Source organism: Myotis nattereri (assembly GCF_964212035.1).
Source record: "Myotis nattereri genome assembly, chromosome: 5".
Taxonomy (NCBI): Eukaryota; Metazoa; Chordata; class Mammalia; order Chiroptera; family Vespertilionidae; genus Myotis; species Myotis nattereri.
In genome coordinates this window covers 72323248-72343103 of record NC_138080.1, presented here as the reverse complement: position 1 = coordinate 72343103, position 19856 = coordinate 72323248, and the positions used below count along the sequence as shown (strand labels likewise).

Sequence of the window (19856 nt, the reverse complement as noted above, 5' to 3'; positions counted from 1 at the left end):
ATGTGAGCAGAAGGGACTTGCTCCACTTCCAGCTGCAAGCTTTCAGGGCTACACGGAATTCACATTTCCTTTCACCAGCTGCTACTGTGGAAGCACAAATTGAAATGGAGCCCTTGTCACCATCAGGCCCTGAGTGACGACTCTGAGTGGATCCTGCCCACTTCCCAACAACCTGCATCAGCCATGTGGTGAACCTGAGAGATAAATTTGTTTTAAGTCTAATGTCTCTGAGATTTAGAGGTTGTTTGTTACTGCAGCATAACCCAGCCTATCCTGATCTTTTTTTAAAAAAAAAATGGTAGCAAACCTTATACACTGCTCTGCGCTTTCCTTTTTTATTTAACAATGTATCTTGGAAATTGTTTATATCAGAGCAGGAAGAGCACCTGCACTTTTTTGTAACAGCTACATAGTATTCCTGTACCAGAAAGAACCAAATTTTACCTCATCGGTCCCCGTTAAGGATAATTAGTGCAGGACAGTCTTGGCTGAGAGTTGCCCCAGTTTACTGCTTCAACAGTGCTTGGGCAGACCCAGCACTCAACTCCCATCCCCATGGGCTGCATAGATCATTCCGCATTCATTCCTCGTTGCACCCTCAGATGCCCCAAGGCCCCCGCCACCCACCCAGAAAATTGTGTCTCCTTCTCAGTTGCGCCAGAACTACCACCAGGACTTGGAGGCCGCCATCAACCACCAAATCTATGCCTTCTACATCTACCTATCTGTGACTCCTGCTCACTGCCCCGACACAGAGCACCCTCATTCCTCTTTCTAATGGTTTATCCTAAAAGGCCTTGTGCCCTGGTCAATGTGCTCAGTGGTTAGAGTTTCGGCCGGTGCATCAAAGAGTTCAATTCCTGGTCAAGAGCACATACCTGTGTTGCAGGTTCAATCCCCAGCCCTGGTCTGGGCGTGTGTTGGAGGCAGTCAAACAATGTGTCTCTCTCACATCCATGTTTTCCTCTCTCTCTATCTCTCTCCCCCCCACCCCGCTTCCCTCTTTTCCACTCCCCTTGGCGGCCTGCCCTTCCCTTTCCATGCGCCAGCTATGAGGAACCTTAGAGATTCTGCCTCCCCTTTGATTTCCATAGTGGAATGCAGGGCCCGTCTTTGCATTTCATAGGTTTCCTCCTAAAGAGGAGGGGTGTTCGGATTCTTGGCACCAAAACAACAGGTGCTCACAAGGCAGCTGAGCCCCTCTCTCCTGACCCTTGATCCCCACTCCTAGCGGGTCCTCCACAGTGTGGCACAGAGTAAGCAAATCTGATCACACTTATCTCTGGCTTAAAACACTCTGACAGCTCCTGCTACCCTCAAATGAAGTACAAACTCTACGAGGCTTCCAAAGACCTCTGTGATCCAGGCCCCTCCAAAGCCTGGACTCATTTCTTGGCCCCCAGGCCCAATACAATGTGCAGGTGAAACTCTACCCCAGTGCTCTGCCCTCAGGGCCCAAACGCATGAGCCCTTACTGTCTACCTCCACAGAACGTTGAATGTGTGCTGGCCCTTGGTCCAGAGGCTCTTTCCCTCCCCACTCCAGTTACCAGTTACCTCTGAAACCTGCACATTCTCACTCAACTCTCAGGTCCCACTTGGACACAACAGCCTTCACTGGATGAGGTACCTGCCCCTTTGTCCTCTTCCAGGGCACTTACCTAGACTTCCAAATGTGTCCTAGGTCCGTGTACCTTTCTCCATATCGGCAATTTTCAACCAGCGGCACCGTGCCGCAAGGATGCTTGAAACATGAAGTACCTATTTAGTCGGGGGCACTGACCTCTTTTCCCTTAGATTGACAACAGCCAGTGCAACAATAGCCATTGGTGTGAATGAATAAAAATGATACCTATTTTTTGTCATATTGGCAAAAAAATGTAATTTTTGGTGTGCCACAGAGTTTCAGTAATTAGTTTATGTGTGCCATGAGATGGAAAAGTTTGAACATCGCTGCTACATATCCACTGCCCTCCTCTTGGTCCAAGCTGCCATCCTCTCTCTACCGGAATTCGGTAGCCTCCCAACTGCTCTCTCTCTGCTTCCACTCTTGCCCCCTTAATGTCCACTAGCTACAGTGATCTTTTAAAATATAAATCGTCCTTTCAAAGGCTTCACATTTCACGTGAGAAAAACAAATGCCTGGCCATGTTCCTTCATCTCATGTCAGACCCCTGGGCCCTGAAACGACACAGGCCCTCCTCTTCCCTGAACACATCAAACTGGCCTTAGGCTCAGAGCCCTTGCACTGCTCGTTACCTCTGCCTAGAACTCTGTTGCCCCCGATCTTTGTGTGATTGGATCTGCTCAAACATCATATACCCTGAGACCATTTCCCTTCACTCACTCTTCTTTGTCTTGTCCTAAAAAGTAAAACAACCAGTAATTTTACCAGCAAAGGGGGTTTATTCGGGAATAGCAGAGACTTGCAATTCAAGACAAGCATGCTACAGCAAAACCATAGGCAAGTTCAAAAAGCAAAGGAGAGGAACATTATTTCATAGAGAAAAAGAAGGAAATTGAGAGAAGTAGTTGTAAAAAAAAGTCCACGCCCGGCCGGCATGGCTCAGTGGTTGAGCCTCGACCTCTGAACCAGAAGGTCATGGTTTGATTCCCCATCAGGGCACATGCCTGGGGTTGTGGGCTCGATCCCCAGTGCGGGGCATGGAGGAGGCAGCCGATCAATGATTCTCTCTCACCGTGGATGTTTCTGTTTCTCCCTCTCCCTTCCTCTCTGAAATCAATAAAAATTTAAGAAAAAAAAAAAAGCATTTTCTTAAAAATAAATAAATAAAGTCCACTTTCTTTTAAAGAGAGAAAAGGGAGAGTTCAGGGTAAGAAAGGACATCTTCCTGCTGGAGTAGTAAAGTAATATCAACTGCCAAGGTGTGTCTCTTCCTTTGAGGTTCCTAATTGGCGCCTTCATTTTGGGGTCTGTAATTAGCCTCTAGTGGTAGGCAAGAGGGCTCCCCCTTCTGGCCTCATTTCAAATGAGGTTTCCTTTTATTAATTTTCAGTCGTAATAGCACTTACCACTCTCTGAGGCCACCCTACTTATTTATTTATTGGATTTTCATCTTTATCCTCCTTCTAGCATGTAAGCAGGGAGCGTGGCTATCTTGCTGACACCACTCGGTGCCAGACACCACTCGGATGCTCTGCATTTGGGGATGAATGAATGGCTAGGTGACAGAAGCCCAGCTGAATCTGGTTCTCCCTTAATCCCTGAGTTTGGGCAAGCCTCCGTCTCCTGGTGTGTGAAGCGGGGATGGAGGGAGGAGGGTGTTGAAGTAGATGGTGCTGATGAGCTGTGAAGTTTCGGCCTTGCTTTCTCACTAGTCTTCGGCCAGGAGCCAGCCGCTGGGCCCGTGGCGCCTCAGCTCCCCACCTGTGTAATGGGTGTGAGCTCATCCCAACGTCTCGGGTTGGCAGCGATGCCTTATAAGGCGGCAGAAGCCGAGGGCGGGCGAGGCCGTGTGGGTGGAGAGAAATCACAACATCCTGCAGCGGGGGCGGGGCGGGGGTGCCCGCGGCGCCGCGCCGGAGGCCGGGGAGCCGCTGGGGAGGCCTGCAGCCTCCTCTGGGCCTCTCCTCGCTTCCTCGGTGCGCCCTGCAGGGTGGGCCGACCCAAAGGAAGACGAGCGGACCGTAGACCCTGGTAGCTCGCGGCCCGGGCGGCCCAGAATGCCCAGTGCGGGTCCCCCGCAAACCCTAGCAAAGCCCAGGCGGCGGCGGGACCCGGGCCACACCCCCCCCTGCTGGCCCAATCAGAGTGCGCGATGAGAACAACTGAACATCCGGCCTCCGGGGCGTGACCCAGAGGACCCACCGCCGTTGTCCCGGCGGAGGCTCGGCCCTAATTGGCAGTTCGGCAACCTACGAAAGCGCAGAAATTCGAACCCAGGGGCCGGACCCCACCGCAAACCACTGAGGAAGGGGTGACGCATAAGTCCCGCCTCCCGCTCCTCGGAGCGAATCCCTGGCTCGGGGGCGGGGCAAGATGCAGAGGCTGTCTAATGGAGAGACGGCGCGGGGAGCGCCCTCCCGGTGATTGGCCGAGTAAAGTAAACAGAGGGTGGGGCGGGGCGGGGCGGGGCGGGGCGGGCCGGCGCCGGGGTGGCCCCCGGAGGGGGCGGAGAGTGCGCGGCGGGCGGCGGCGGCCGGGGAGGCCCGGAGGCCGCGGTGCGGTCACTGCGAGCCGAGCCGAGCCGAGCCGCGCCGATCGCCATCCGGCCCCGGCTCCCGCGCGCGATCCCGGCCGGTGGCGCGGGCCGGCGGCGCCGCAGCCCATGGAGCTCGAAAACATCGTAGCGAACACGGTGCTACTCAAGGCCCGGGAAGGTGAGGCGGCCGGGCGGGCGGCCGGGTGCAAAGAACGCGGGCGCGCGGCCTCTGAGCTCGGCGGGGCGACCCCGCCACCCCATCTCCTAGGGCGGCGCGCTTCGCGCCCCTCACCCCGCGCAGACACGAGTCTTTCCGGCCCCGCGTCCTCCTCCTCCGCACCTGCCCCCAGGAGCTCGGGCCCAGGAAGGGGCGGGGGGCAGGCCACCGCCCTCGCGGCGTGGGGAAAATGAGGGGGTGAACGAGCGGGTCTGGTGTACCAAGCGGAAGGAAGAGGGAAGGGTGGGACCCGAGACCCAGGAGAGCTTCTCTGAGGCCTCTCCCAGGTGAGAGAGGAGAAGATGCCCCGGGAAGGGGCAACCTACCCCCACGTGCCCGGGGCCCGGGGCCCCGCGCACAGCCTGGACGGGCACAAGTTGATGCAGGGTAAAGGTTTGGAGAATGAATGAACGGCCATCGGACTTGGGGAAGCTGCTAGTCACGTATGCTACCAATATGACTGCCACTTGCTCAGCACCCGATGACACGGGACAGAGGTGAATGGGTCACGATTTTTGCCTTCAGGAAGCACACAGGCTACTGGGGCATATAAGCACAGAAATCAGTGGGAGTCAGCTTTGAAAGAAGAGAGCATACTGGGCTGGCAGGGTTGTAAGTGCAAGGCCTGGCAGGGAGAGCTGGTCTGGTGAACCAAGTGTGTGCTGAGCTCCTCATGGCTCCCACCCAACGTGTTAGCAGACACCTTCTCTAGAGGGTCCTGGGAGACGCAGAAGGACCAAACCTGACCCTCACTGCCGGGTGCTCAGTCTGCCCCTCCTCTGCTATTGTCCACCTTGGTGACATAATCAAACACACACTTGGTGCTGTGTCCTGTCCAGGGTGCTGGCAACCAGACTGTACAAGACCCTTCTTTTTGGAACTCTTGGACAGGGAGGTCATGACAGTTTTTCCACTCTTTGCTGAGCTTCTGGCCGAAAGTGCCCTGAAGGAGTAATCTGCTTCACCTTTGTGCCCCTTTTGCAGCGACTCTCCTCCAGGTTACATAGTAAGACTGTGGTTGACCCGGGCTGAGGATACAGGATGCCCCAATACAGCTTATAGGAAGCCCAGAGGAGCCCCCAGCTGGCACAGCATCTGGTACCTTCTGCCTCCCCAATGGGTATTGACCCCAGGGAGGTGCTGCCTGGAAATAGGCATGGCAGGCTGGGTCCTTAGTGCCCAGAGCCTTCCTTATCTCCTGTCCCTTATCGAGTCCGGGGCTGGGCCTTCCTCCCAGCCTCTGGGGGCATCTGCCGATTCTGTTCTGCCTCGTCATCCAGCAAGCCAGGGAGGAGGGGTGAGGAGAGCCTGGCCTGGCCTCCCTCCTATTGCTGTAGCTAATTCAGGCCTCAGGCTGCTGAGAACACTGTCTTGCCTGGCCAGAGAGTATGGGCATCATCAAATAGGCTTCTTCAGGCCGTGGGTGAGGCATAGGAGTTTGGCCAGACCGGGACCCATGCCTCCACTGAGGAATCCTCACCCCACCTGGCTGTGTCTCTCCCACCTACCTGGCTCTAGACAAGTCTCTTCTCTCTGAACTTTAGTAACTTTTTTTTGTGGAATGGTTGGGAACAGGACATGAAAACTGAAGGAAATCCCAATTGTCTCTGAGTCCTGAACCCTGGCCCGTGGACTGGCTGCATCAGAATCCCTTCATGAGCTGGCTGACGGCTTGGGGCTGGGTCTTTGCCAGCTTGCCAAGTGGTTTGGGAGCCTTTGGTGTATATATTCAGTTGACACCTAATAAATATCTGACATATTTGGGGTGGGAAAGGAGCTTGGGTTGTGACCCCAAGGATACGGGTTCCAATCTGCCTCTGGTGCCTCCAGGTTTTGTGATCTTGAACACAATGGTTCATTTCAGGGTCTTGGTTTTCTTATGAAATTGGGCCAGGTCTGGCAGAGCTGCTGAGAGGATGAAGTGGGACAGCCCTGGATATGGGAGGCCTCGCTTAGTCCTTCCTTTTCCAGGTGCCCAGAGACATAGTGAGGTGACCAAGCTGGGGCGGGGAGGAGCCCCACTGACTGGTGGCAGTTCCAGGACAGGATATTTGCGTGTGACTCTGTGCTGCTGCCTTAATGTGGCTGGGAGGAGGGGAGGGAGGAGGAAGTAACTGATGGGGAGGCAGGCGGATGGAGGGTTGGGTGAGGGACCTGCGTGGGTGGGGGAGGAGTTCCCCTTCTAGGGAGGCCTTGCCTGGGTTGGGGTGGGGGGGGTGGTCTGTTGCTTACTCACAATGGAGCAATGACTGGGATACACTGGGTGTGGGCTGCAGGAGGGCTGCTAGTGGGTTTCCCAATGGGTGCCCTGCAACACTTCCTCCTCTGGTCAGCTTGGGTCAGGGAGCACATTGAGGGACCCAGCCCTGCTTCCTCCCGAGAAGGCAGCCCCTTCCCCTTGCACCACCCGCCTTCAGCAAGGCCAGATGGAGATAAGACTGGGTAACCCAGGGGGGAAACTGAGGCCAGGCAAGGGAAAGCGGTAGCTTGAGATTGCCATTGACTTGGAGCTGGGGCCCACCTCTTGTCACAGCCCTACTGGTGTTGGACACAGACTCTCCCAGTCACCCTCGCAACACCTCCGGAAGTGGCCTAGGACCCAAAGTACACATGGAGAAATTGAGGTTAATAGTGGGCAAGTGGTGGGCCTAAAGTGTGAATTGGAGATTCCAACCAAGGTCTCCAAGACTCAGGCCCCTTCCACTATTCTCAGCCTCATGGCCCACAGGCCACATCTGGCTAGCTCTCTTAACATGTTTTATTTGGCTGAAGTGGTATTTAAAAAAATAGGAACCAATATTTCATATAACAGTCTGGATTCCCAGAGCTGGCCACACTGAGCCAGCATTCTTGCCTAGCAGAAACCAAGCAACAGCTGGAGTTGTGCTGCAGCCGCCTCTAGTAGAAGGGGCACGACTAGGTCAGTTCACCCCACTCTCCACCACTCCCTGTTGTCTCCCATCTGGTCCACATTCACCATATCTGCCTCGCTTTGTAGGCATTTGAGCTGCTACCTGGGTCTCCGCAGCTGCAGTTGGGAGGTCACCTAGGTGAAATGAAGCAGGTCTGAGGGCCAGGGAAGCCCCTGTGTGCAGGGGTGGGCATCCTGAGTGCCAACCCTCCTGCTGCCACCTTATCTGAGTCTCTCATAGCCCTGATACAGGGCCCAGTGACTCAGGCTGCCCTCTGGCTCTGGCAACTGTTAGGCATATGTCCTAGAATCTCCCCCTTTGGGGTGTTGATTTACATGGTTCCCGCCCTTGTCAAGTTCTTTTCTATTTTCTTCACCTGAGAAACTATCTGCTAGGTAGCAGCTGAGACTTGCCGAGGCTGCCCAGAAACCCCCTTCCTCAGCGTCCTGGGCTTACTGCCCTCTTGGCTTTTCCAGCCCAGGAGCCCCTAGCAGGAGGATGGATGGGACCATGTATGTCCGGGAACCCAGTGAGGATGTGTTGGAGTTGTAGAAGGAAGGCCTCTACAAGCCTCCTTTAGTGAACTGTGCCTCGGCTGGGCCCTGAAGGCCTCCGGACCACGCTGAGAGTGGAGGGGAGGCATGGCGGTGGCCAGACTCAGCGCCTGTTCGCTCCCACAGGTGGTGGCGGGAATCGCAAAGGCAAAAGCAAGAAATGGCGACAGATGCTGCAGTTCCCCCACATCAGCCAGTGCGAAGAGCTGCGGCTCACCCTCGGTGAGGCCTGGGTGGAGACCCGGGGTGCTGAGGCCAGGGCGCCCTGCTGGTGTCAGGGAGCCTCCCCTGAGACCTTACCCTGGGGCAGACGGGCAAGGTTGGGGGGGTCCAGGGAGCAGATTTAGGCTGCACCACCCACCTCAGTTTCAGTTCCTGGACTTGTGATGGGTGAAGGCAAAGAGCAAACAGAACAGCAGGGGCGGGTGGGGTGAGTGTGGGGAGTAGGGCAGGGTCAGATTTGGGGCAGTATGAGAGCAACAGAGGAAGAAAGGGCTGGGCCCAGGGGGAGCAGAGCTCAGGGGACAGAGGGTATAGTAGAGGCTGGAGCCAGCCCACAGATTGACTTTGTTGGGAACCTTACCCAGTCTGATCCTGGGGGGCCCAGCAAAGCCTTGACCAGAAGGGCCCAAAACCCCAGTTCCTGCTTATCTTGGCTGAGGCCCCAGGTCTGAGCAGTACTTGAGGTTGCCCAGGCCCCCCTGACAACCTACATGTGGGCAAGGAGTATATTGTAGCTGCTTCCACTGCCTGGGAAGGAGATCTAGCCTGGAGCGCAACGGAAGCCACAGCTTCCTCCCGTACTTTCGCCAGGCAGGCAGCAGGTGTGGGCCCAGCCTGGGCCTGGGCGGAACCTCAGACCACACCCAACCCCAGCACTGTGACGAATTCGAGGTGGTGTGAACCAGGGGACAGTGGGGGAGGTGAGGGCCCCGGTTCTAGAGCCACACTCCTGGCTGTGTGACCTTAGACTAATCACTTAGCCTCTCTGGGCCTCAGAGTCCCAAGCTATGATGTAGTAGAGGTTCTAAAAGAGAAAATGGGTGCCATACTTCAGGGCTGGAAGCTGTCGATGGGACCCAGGGCCTGGTGGTGTGGACAGGAATGCCCCACTGGCTAGCTCCAGGTCCAGAACCCAGCAGCTCCCACCTCTGCCTGCAGAGCGTGACTACCACAGCCTATGCGAGCGGCAGCCCATTGGGCGCCTGCTGTTCCGAGAATTCTGCACCACGAGGCCTGAGCTGACCCGCTGCATTGCCTTCCTAGATGAGGTGGTGAGTGCTGCTTAGCCCCAGGCCTAGCCCAACACCCAGGGTAGACAGAGGTCCCAGACCCTGTGTGCTCTGGTGCCCCACACCTGTTACTTCCCCCAGACCTCAAGCCTCTCCACCTTCCACCCTGCAGGCTGAGTATGAAGTGACTCCTGATGAGAAGAGGAAGGCATGTGGGCAGAGGCTAATGCAGAATTTTCTGAGCCACACGGTGAGTGAGCAGTGATAGAGGGATGACGGCAGCGGGCAGAGCTCAGTGATGGGGAGAGGAGTGGTCACCACCTGGGCAGAGATGCCCTGGAGCTGCTCCAGGCTCACCAGGCAGCACCGTGGGCACAGAGCCTAGGAGGGGGGACAAGCAGCCTGCCAGCAGCTCTGCTCTCCCCAGCCTCTAATGTAGAAGCAGGAACCGAGTTCAGTCATCAGACAGGCTAGGGCACCACCAGCCTGCAGCTGCCCCTAGCACTGGCCCGAGATATCTGCCATCTCTGCCCTAGGAGTGAGCAGCTGGCCAAGGGGGGCCGTTCACTGACCTGTCTGTGGCCTGTCCTCAGGGTCCTGACCTCATTCCTGAGGTCCCCCAGCAACTGGTGACTAACTGTGCCCAGCAGCTGGAGAAGGGGCCCTGCAAAGACCTCTTCCAGGAGCTAACCCGGTAAGCCTCTCCCTCCCACAGGCCTAAAATTGCATCCTGAGGAGGGGCTTCTGTGGGTCTGGAAGACTGTGAACAGCTCAGCTGCTCAGCCTCTCATCCCAGCCTTGCCATGCTGTGTGACCTGGGGCAGGTTGCCTCCCCTCTCTGTAGCATCCTCAACTTCAGCACGGGTGTGTCTCCGTCCTAGGTGGGTTAGCAGGAGGGTTGGCTGAGGATGCTGCCTTTTAGGCTGAGCGTGCTATGTGACAGGGGGACTGGTCCATCAGACTGAGAACCTGGGATGTCAGGCTGACCAGTGGGCTGGGCCTTCTCAATAGGCTGACCCATGAGTACCTGAGTGTGGCCCCTTTTGCCGACTACCTCGACAGCATCTACTTCAACCGTTTCCTGCAGTGGAAGTGGCTGGAAAGGTGAGCTCCTCGAAGGTGGGGCCAGGCCGGCCAGGTTGTTGGGGCTGTCATGGGCCTTGGACCCCTGCTCAGTCATTTGCTCCCCAAATCCTTTCCCACAGGCAGCCAGTGACCAAAAACACCTTCAGGCAGTACCGAGTCCTGGGCAAAGGTGGCTTTGGGGAGGTGAGTGGCCAAGCCAGACCATGTAGTGGTGGGGTAGAGTGGGTCCTGGACAAGCCCTCCTCCCTGCCCCCCAAACCTCTGTGCCCCCAGCAAGAGCACAGCTTGTTCCCATTTGCCTCATCTACCCTGGCTGTTAGGTGTGCGCCTGCCAGGTACGGGCAACAGGCAAGATGTATGCCTGCAAGAAGCTGGAGAAGAAGCGCATCAAGAAGCGGAAAGGGGAGGCCATGGCCCTCAATGAGAAGCAGATCCTGGAGAAAGTGAACAGTAGGTTTGTAGTAAGTACAGACAGGAGATCCGCCCTGCCCCCTGGCCATGTACTTGCCCTCCCCACTCACCAGGCTGATCTCTTCCCCCCACCCCACCCCTCACCCCTCCAGGCACTGCTCCCATTCTTGGAGATGCCTGGGAAGGGCAGGTTTTGGGGTGTTGATACCAGGCCTGGGAAGCAGGCTGGGCCCCCAGGAGTGGCACTGAGGATATCTTGGGCGGCTGGCACCAGCCCCGCCACCAGGTGGCCTGTGTTCCCTGCCTGAGGGCTCGGGTCCCTTGGGCCACAGGTGAGCTTGGCCTATGCCTATGAGACCAAGGACGCGCTGTGCCTGGTGCTGACACTGATGAACGGAGGTGACCTCAAATTCCACATCTACCACATGGGCCAGGCTGGCTTCCCAGAGGCACGGGCCGTCTTCTACGCTGCCGAGATCTGCTGTGGCCTGGAGGACCTGCATCGGGAGCGCATTGTGTACAGGTGCGGAGTTTGTCTCCCACCAGGGGCTGTGGCTGGGCACGAGGGAAGGTGCTGGGAAGATGTGGGTGTCTGAGCCCAGGGAAGCGCTGGCTCGAGGCTCTGCACTTGCCCACATTAGGTGGATTTGAAAGGCTCAGAACCCAGGCTCTGGGATCTGGCTGGCCTGGGGGTGAATCCGGCATCGTCACCCTTCTCAGTGACTTTGGGCCAGTCTGATTCCTGCGCCTGACACTGTTTCCTTTCCTGGAAAGCAGAGGCTATAATTCCTGCCTGGTGGGTTGTTATAGGGGCCAAATGAGAGCATTTGGTAAAATACACAAGGCTTGGCAGTGAGGGCTCTGCCCATTACTGTTATTGGTGATTATTTCCTTGGAGCCTCCCAATAGCCCCAGGAGGGAAAGAATGAGCAGCCCCATTTGACAGGAAAGATGGAGTCAGCCACCAAAGGGTTGGGGGGATCTTGGGGGGGGCCCCTCGACACTGGGTGAGCAAGGCTACTAATGACATCTGGGGAGCTTCCCTAGGTAAGAGATGCCTTCCACATGCCTAGTCAGTCCCAGGAGTACTGGCTCCATAAATCCTTTGTCTGCTCCCTCGAACCGGGGTTGCTGCGGGTGGAGGGCAAGGCTCTCTTGTCACCCTGGCAACAAATGGCTCCTACATGTGCTGCACATCGCATCCCAGGAGTTGACCCAACAGGGAGTGGGTAGCCCTGCCTGGCTGCCTGGCACACTGAGCAGCATCTGATCCTGCCCTTCTCTCCCCACAGGGACCTGAAGCCAGAGAACATCCTACTGGATGACCATGGTGGGTGGGGGGGTCACAAAGGTAGGGTGGTGTGGGGTGGAGTCCAGCCCACCTGCTTCATGGGCTCCTCACTTTTTCACCCACATTCAGGTCACATCCGAATCTCTGACCTGGGGCTGGCTGTGCATGTGCCTGAGGGCCAGACCATCAAAGGCCGTGTGGGCACCGTGGGCTACATGGGTAAGTTCTCTCACCGTCCTGGGCCCAACACCTCCCTCCCCCCAACTTCTGTGGAGTCTCCTGTGTCTCAGGGAATAGAAAGAGCTATTGTCCCTCTTTCATAGATCAGGAGTCAAGACTCCGCTAGGGCCCCACATACGTGTGAACCCACTTCATTTATTACTTACTGAGCTCCTATTGGCTGGGCTTGCAGGTGGCAACCAGTGAAGGGACTTAAACCCATGTCCATGGCCACAGCCCTCCACCCCCCTGACCTGCCTATACTCAGAGTGGGAGTGCCCATCTGGGTAGGGGCCAAGATGAGGTCCTGGGTTCCCCTCTGGGACAACATGACACAGTAGGCGGAGCCTGAACTGCAGGTGGTCTCTTACCCGCCCCTTGCTTATTGTGTGTCCTTGGACCAGCCACTCCCAGCCTCACTTTTCCTGACTGTGATCCTCATACCTCCTGCCAGGGTTGCCTTGAAGATGAAGAGGCAGTAGAGTCAACTCACCCTGCCCTGTAGGCAGTGTAGGCATTCAGCAAGTGACTTTCCTCCTTTCCTTGGTCTAATACTAAATCCATAGGTTGCAAACTGGTAGCCTCCCGGGCTTCCTTTGGCCTATGTTTGTGTGTTTCAATCAAATTAGTTTAAAACAATTGGAATTGGTTGCCAACATTGAATGAGCCAGACTGCCTCACATTAAAAATACGGATTTCTGACTTCTTTGAAAAGTTAGAAACCTGCCCTCTGCAGGTGCTCTCCTACTCACCATGGTCCCCACCGGGCCATTGGCATTGCCTACTTGCCTGGTGGGTGTTCGAGCTGATCCCCTGCCTTGACATGTGCTGGACTTCCTGGGGTACCCCTAACTCCTTCTTACCCCTAACTCCTATGCCACCCACCCAGCTCCAGAGGTGGTGAAGAATGAACGGTACACGTTCAGCCCAGACTGGTGGGCGCTAGGCTGCCTTCTCTACGAGATGATTGCAGGCCAATCGCCCTTCCAGCAGAGGAAAAAGAAGATTAAGCGGGAGGAGGTGGAGCGGCTGGTGAAGGAGGTGGCTGAAGAGTACTCCGATCAATTTTCCCTGCAGGCCCGCTCACTCTGCTCCCAGGTGTGGCAGCCAGCGGGAGGCCTGGGCTGGGGCTGGGCACCTCTCCCAAGGCCACCCTGACCACCCCTCCCCTGCTACAGCTCCTTTGCAAAGACCCTGCCGAGCGTCTGGGGTGTCGTGGAGGTGGTGCCTGTGAGGTGAAGGAGCACCCCATCTTCAAGAAACTGAACTTCAAGCGTCTGGGAGCGGGCATACTGGAGCCGCCCTTTAAGCCTGATGTGAGTACCACCTATACGAAGGCAGGACCAAGCCAGGGTGGGGGCTGGTGGCTCTTGGAGTCAGGATACCTTCCATTTGAATGTAAGAAAGCCTAACTCAAACGGCTTAGCCAACAAAACAGATAATTCCCTGGACTCACAAAAATGGAAAGCCCCACCTGGGGCTCCAACTGTGTTGTAGGAATTGTCTCTCCTCCTCCCTCCCCGAGAACTGATCACGGGGCGGTATTTACTCGCAGGTAGCTCTCCCAGGGCGTGGCAGTGGTGGACCCAGCAGCTCGAACCCACAGTCTGCCAGCTCAGCCACAGCCACTCCTGTAGATAAAGAGCACCTCTTGCCCAATGATTTAAAAAGTCCTAAAAGGGAGGATAAAAGGCCTAAGGCTGACACTAATTGCCTTTGATTCCTCAGAGGCCCCTCAGTGGCCACACCCGGATCATATGCCTACCTGCAGCACTGCTAATGGAGGAGACCAGTTCCCCAGGGGAAAACCAAGATGCTGTTAACAGCAGGGGGAAGGGCTGTTAGGGTTGGCGTAACACCTGGTGCCCACCACACCTGGCAGTGCTCACATTCCACCTGTGGACAGAACCCTCCCTCTTGTAGAAGCTCACCCATTTGCTGACATCTCAGTGGGTCAGGCATCCTGCAGGCAGAAATATTCTTGAGTTATCAGACTCCAAGTGGCAAAACCCCAACTCAGACTTACTTATGCCCAACATGGAGTTTGTTGGTTCATTTGGCCAGAAAGTTCCAGAGTAGGGCCCACATCAGGGTTTTATGCTGTGTTGCCAGGACTCCATCTCTTGGCTCTGCTTCAACCTGTTGACTGCCCTCCCGCTAAATTCAGGCTTCTCTGTATGAAGTCACAGGGAAGGTTCTGATTGGCCAGAATTAGGTCATGTGCTTACTCCCCTCCCATGTGTGAGAGGCCTGTGTCTTGTGTTCACCAGGAACACTGGGGAGGCAGGAAAGTGATAGGCAGACCAGGTTGATGCATGATTGTTTATTCATTCAACAAATATCTGAGTGCCCAGATGTGCCAGACCGTGGAGATAATGAAGTCAACAGGACCCAGTCCTGCCTTCATGTTCTAGTGGGAGAACACACCAGTATAAGCCAGTAAGTGAAACATTTTAGGTAACGTGAAGTGCAGCAGCAAAGAATAAAGCAGGCTAACAAGAAGATAAGGAAGATGGGGGGCGTATTTTTAGACAGGATGGTCTCTGAGGAGTTGACAGTTAAGCAGAAGCCTAAAATATGTGAAGGAAAGAACCCTGCCAAGATTCACAGTGTGAGCATTCCAGGGAAAAGGCCTGAGCCAGGCAGTGCGTTCCTGGGGCAGGGACCAGCTTCAAGAACTAATACAGCAACAAGGGGCTAATGTGACAGAGGTGTCTTCCTCTGAGTGTAATGGGGGCCTCTGGGAACATTGAGGCAGGAATGTGAGGTGTTGGGGTGGGCCACAGAGGAGGTGAGTGGGAGGGAGGGACCCACTAGCGGGCTGTTGCCTCTGAAGGACTCTCATGTAGGCCTCACTGACACCCCATGATGTGGGCATTGCTGGGGGTGGCTGAGCCTGACGTCAGCAGCTGCCTCCAGCTGCACTGCCACTCCTACTTCCCAGGCACATCGTCTAATTTAACCTTGAAACCACGCACTGCCCCCAGTCTTTCTAAGTAGAAAATCAGCCCAGCGGCGTGGCTCAGTGGTTGAGCGTCAACCTATGAAGCAGGAGGTCATGGTTTGATTCCCGGTCAGGGCAGGCTGTGGGCTCGATCCCCAGTGTGGGGCGTGCAGGAGGCAGCCAATGATGATTCTCTTTCATCATTGATGTTCTATCTCTCTCCCTCTCCCTTTATGAAATCAATAAAAATATGTACATTTTTTTAAAATATATTTTATTGATTTTTACAGAGAGGAAGGGAGAGGGACAGAGAGCTAGAAACATCGATGAGAGAGAAACATCGACCAGCCGCCTCCTGCACACTCCCCACTGGGGATGTGCCCGCAACCAAGGCACATGCCCCTGACCGGAATCGAACCCGGGACCCCTCAGTCCACAGGCCGACGCTCCATCCACTGAGCCAAACCGGCTTTGGCAACATTTTTTAAAAGTTAGAAAATCAGTGCCTTGGACTTTAACAAGGCACTGATTGTTTTTAACAGCTTTATTGGGAGTTAATTCATATACTATGTAATCCACTCATTTTTAAGTATATAATTAGATCGGTTTTAGCATATTCAGAATTGTACAAGCATCATCACAATCAATTTTAGAACATTTTCATCACCCCCGCCCCCAAAAAAACAAAAAAACCTCGTACCCATTAGCAGTCATTCCCCATTCTCCCCTTCCCCTGGCAACCACTAATCTTTCTGTCACTATAGACAGGGTGTGCTAAAAAAATGTATACATACTTAATAGCTGATAGCTCAATTGATTTTTTTTCTTTTCAGATTTAACCCATTGGAATTAATAATTATTCAAAGTGTGTACAGTTTTTGGGGACACCCTATATTTGCCTAATCTGGACATTTTATATAAATGAAATTATACACGATGTGGTCCTTTGTTAATGGCATCTTTCCCTTTGCATGTCTTTTTTCTTTTCTTTTTCCCTTTGCATGTTTTTAAACCTCATCAGTATTATAGCACATTTCAGTCCTTCTCTGTGACTGCACAATATTCCGGTGTATGAATAGTCCACATTTGTTTGTCTTCATCAGTTGCTAGACATTAGGGTTGTTTCCACTTTTTGGCTATCGTGAATAATGCTGCCACGAACATGCACATACACGTTTCTGTGGGGACACGGGTTTCCTTTTCTCTTGGCTGTGTACCTGGGAATAGAGTTGCTGGCTCATCTGGTAATGCTGTTTAACCTTTGGGGAACTGCCAGACTGTTTTCCAAGGCAGCTGCACTATTTTATATGATGATGTTTTAATTGATACCCTTAATAGTAGGGAATGGAGCAAGCTGTTGAACATCCCAAGACAGAGACCCCTCAGCACTGGATGCAGGTGCCCTCTGCAGGTGCCTGCTGAGATTCAGCTTCTGCTCACCTCACCAGTTGCACACGCAGAGAGCTGTGTGCAGACGGAGGGGGCACTTGTTAGTGGTTCCACCCGGCACTGTGGAGGCTGCTGGCTGTGGTGGGTCAGCTACCAGCAACTGGTCAGGGACGGAGAATGATCCCATTTACAGAGGGGAATTGAGCTCAGAGGGAAGGGACTGCCATGCTTAAGAAGTACATGGGTTGCTGGTTTCTACTCCAAACCAGAGAGCACAACCAGGCCAAGACTGGAGTGGTTCTCAGGGCTGAGCTGCCCTCCCATGCATGGGTGGTGCTCCTATCTGACCACTGCCTTTGTCCCCTCAGCCCCAGGCCATTTATTGCAAGGATGTCCTGGACATCGAACAGTTCTCCACAGTTAAGGGTGTGGAGCTGGAGCCCACGGACCAGGACTTCTACCAGAAGTTTGCCACGGGCAGTGTGTCTATCCCCTGGCAGAATGAGGTGGGACCTACCCAGCTGAGGGGGCGGCGGGTGAAGGGGCTCCAGAGGTCGGCCCTGGGGGCAGTCCTCACAGCTGCTGTCCTATGGCAGATGGTGGAGACCGAGTGCTTCCAGGAGCTGAATGTCTTCGGGCTGGATGGCTCAGTTCCCCCAGACCTGGACTGGAAGGGCCAGCCCCCTGCACCCCCCAAGAAGGGACTGCTGCAGAGACTCTTCAGTCGCCAGGTAACCCCAGTAGTGTCCTCCCTGGGCCCCAGCCTTGCTCCAGGGGATGGTGGGTGGGAGGCCGGGCCAGTGCCCGCATGTGCTGTGAGTGGGCTTCCTCCAGCCGTGCCAGTGGTACCCAGGGTCTCTGGTCTCATTCCCGCCCATCCCCCACCTCTGGCTGGGCTCACGGCCTCTTTTCTCTTTCCAGAGGTGAGCAGAGTAGGCTCCCCGTGGGTTGGCTTTGCTGCCTGGCCTCGGGGAGCCACGGGCAGCCCTTCCATGGCAGAGGCGAGATGTGGGAGAAAGAAGTCCGGTGCCCGCTCCCCACCTTACCCTCCCCACTGCTTTCGTTCCCTGCACCCCGGCACCTTCAAGCTGCTAGCCTTGCTTAGCCATCTGTTTCCCCATGCCCTGCCTTCAGCTGCCCCAGGGAAGAGCAGCTTGATGGAGCCCTGCCCTGGCAAAGCCTGGATTCCACCTGGTCCCCCTTACTTCAGCCTGTAGTTGGCAGCCCCTGCACCAAGGTGTGGCCTGAGCTGCTGCTCCAGGCCCCTCGTGGGAGGTCCCCTCCCCAGAGCATGGCCCACTCAATGATGGCACTGGTGGCTAACAGCGCTTGCCCTGCCTCTCTCCCTGTGTCTTCCCCGCCCTCCAGGACTGCTGTGGGAACTGCAGCGACAGTGAAGAAGAGCTCCCCACCCGCCTCTAGCCCCCACTCTGAGGCCCCCACCGGCGGTTGGCGGTAGCAGCTACTTCGAGTGCTGTTCACAGTTTTGCACAGTGGTCCTCCCCATTGTCCACGCAAGTTGTGGCCTGGGGAACAGCCGGAGCGGTCTCCAGTGTTCTCTGCCCCTCAGCCGCAGTCTGGCTGAGTTTGGCAAGGCCTAGGCTGTCCTTGGGACAAAGGTGCGTCCCTTCAGCTCTTGTCCGTGGAGCTCGGGGCTTTCTGTATTTATGTATTTGTACGAATGTATATAGTGACTAGAGCATTCTGAAGACCCACGCTGGAGCTGGCAGAGGGGCCACTGCCAAACTCAAGGCTCCTCAGGCCCCTGAGCCCCCAGCACTGTGCTCACCGCCGCCGACCTCCGAGTGAGACCCGTGCCTGCCTCTGCTGCCCTAGCTCAGGCCACCACCTCGGGCCCAATGCTGTCCCTTCTCAGCACTTGTCAGAGCTGGACCTGGGGCATGTGCCAAAGTATGAACAGAGATTGGGCTGCCTCTGGGGCCCATCAGTCCACTGCCCAGGCTGTCCCAGAGGGGTGTGCCTCTGCCTTCCAGCTCCCAGGGCACCTTGTCCCTCATGTTGTGCCCTGTCCTGAAGACACCTCTTGCAGAAATGCCCCATGACAGGCGGGGAGAGGGGGTGTCCCTGGCAAACCCTCAAACATTCCAGACTTCTCTCATAACAATAGACACATGTGCCCAGCAATAATCCACCCCTCCCTCTGCGCGTGCGTGTGCGTGTGTGTGTGTGTGTGTGTGTGTGTGAGAGTGAAGGGGGCAGACTGAGGTTGTGTGCCTATACGCCAGGCCCCACCCAGCCCTTCCCAGACTGGATAGCCATCCTGGTCCCAGTGTTGGAGTAGCATGGGATTACAGGACCCTGGTTTTTCCATATTTAAAGCCAATTTTTATTACTCATTTTGTCCAATGTAAGCTGCCATGTGTCTCTATGTGAATACAGTCTGAGCACAAAGCTGGCCTGCTGCTCCTGCCTGCCTCTTTCTTGCTCCTGGTGCTCGGCCGGTCTTCCTTCTTCCCTGGATCTGCTGGAAGTGGGAAGGGATTGGAGGTGGGCCTGGTGGGGGCTGCCCTTCTAGCAAGGGCCAGGAGTTCCCAGGGTGACCTTGGGGCAGCCTCTCCAAGCATTCAGGCCTTTGGGTTTCTTAGCTTCCTACATGGGATGAGGCCTGAGGGAATTGGGTCCCCACCAAAGTGTGGGTCTGGCTTTGCCTAATTGAGAGGCAGGCTCAGCTGGCAATATCCCCTCCAAGGCCAAGGTGGCCTGGCCCTCAATTGTGGACTTGGAGCAGCCAGGGGAGTGAGGTGGAGCTGCTGTTAGAAACACCTGCCCAGTCTGTCTTACCTGGACACCTGCAGTGTGCCTGGCCCAGGGCCAGTGCACGTGCAGTAGAGCCATCCCTCTGCTTTGCCCTTGAAGCAGGGAATGTGGCCAGGCAAAGACGAGACAATGGCAATACTGGGCATTAGGCTGTAGCAGAGGCATGTGGGCATCAGAAAGGGTCTTCTGAAGATAGAAGTTGAACCAGGCCTTTGAGACATTCAGCTGGGAACAGAGGGGTTAGGAGAGCATACCATTCCATAGCATTCAAAGCGCAGACTTAGCAGGGGGGCCGGGGAGGGCACGCGCCAGCCTGTTAACCACAAGTCTGTCCCAGTCTTAACAAACCTGTCGTTGGATAATCTCCCAGTGACCTCAGCCACACACATACCCATGCCCTGTGCCACCATAAGAGTTTGCTTATTGCCTCTGGGCTGGGTACCCCATGCCATAGACCACATGAGCTTTGCTGTTGGTTCTGGGTTCAAGTCCCAGCCTAGTCACTTTGCCAGATGGGAAGATGAGTGTGATACCTATTGCCTCACAAGGCGGCTATGAATGAGAGGTAGCCAGTCACCCCTCCCCTTGAGCCCCTAGGTCACTAACGGGACTGGATACCAAGCTGACAGTTACCTCAGGCAGTCAGAAAGAAAACTCCAAG

At 55.5% G+C, this 19856-nt stretch overlaps 1 protein-coding gene across 5 annotated transcripts; it reads left to right on the top strand.

The window, feature by feature from the left end:
* The first annotated feature begins 4142 nt into the window (after positions 1 to 4142).
* Positions 4143 to 18833, top strand: GRK6 (G protein-coupled receptor kinase 6). Of its 5 annotated transcripts, none has more exons than XM_081091691.1 (16): positions 4143 to 4340; positions 7972 to 8067; positions 9007 to 9119; positions 9250 to 9327; positions 9671 to 9771; positions 10089 to 10181; positions 10283 to 10346; positions 10484 to 10624; positions 10907 to 11097; positions 11867 to 11904; positions 11995 to 12084; positions 12974 to 13182; positions 13263 to 13400; positions 16786 to 16923; positions 17014 to 17148; positions 17786 to 18833. In XM_081091691.1, the coding sequence occupies exons 1-16, from the start codon at positions 4289 to 4291 to the stop codon at positions 17837 to 17839; spliced, it is 1731 nt and encodes a 576-aa protein (XP_080947817.1). In that variant the 5' UTR covers positions 4143 to 4288; the 3' UTR covers positions 17840 to 18833. The 5 variants fall into 5 exon arrangements, with proteins under 5 accessions (XP_080947817.1, XP_080947818.1, XP_080947821.1 ...); XM_081091692.1 differs by having other exon boundaries at positions 17339 to 18833; XM_081091695.1 differs by having other exon boundaries at positions 17014 to 17162; positions 17786 to 18023.
* Positions 18834 to 19856: the final 1023 nt, after the last annotated feature.

Coding starts and splice junctions, on each gene's coding strand:
- GRK6 (XM_081091695.1), top strand. CDS start 4,289: ATGGAGCTCGAAAACATCGTAGCGAACACGGTGCTACTCAAGGCCCGG. Junction 9,328..9,670: donor AGAATTTTCTGAGCCACACG/GTGAGTGAGCAG, acceptor GCCTGTCCTCAG/GGTCCTGACCTCATTCCTGA. Junction 11,905..11,994: donor CATCCTACTGGATGACCATG/GTGGGTGGGGGG, acceptor ACCCACATTCAG/GTCACATCCGAATCTCTGAC.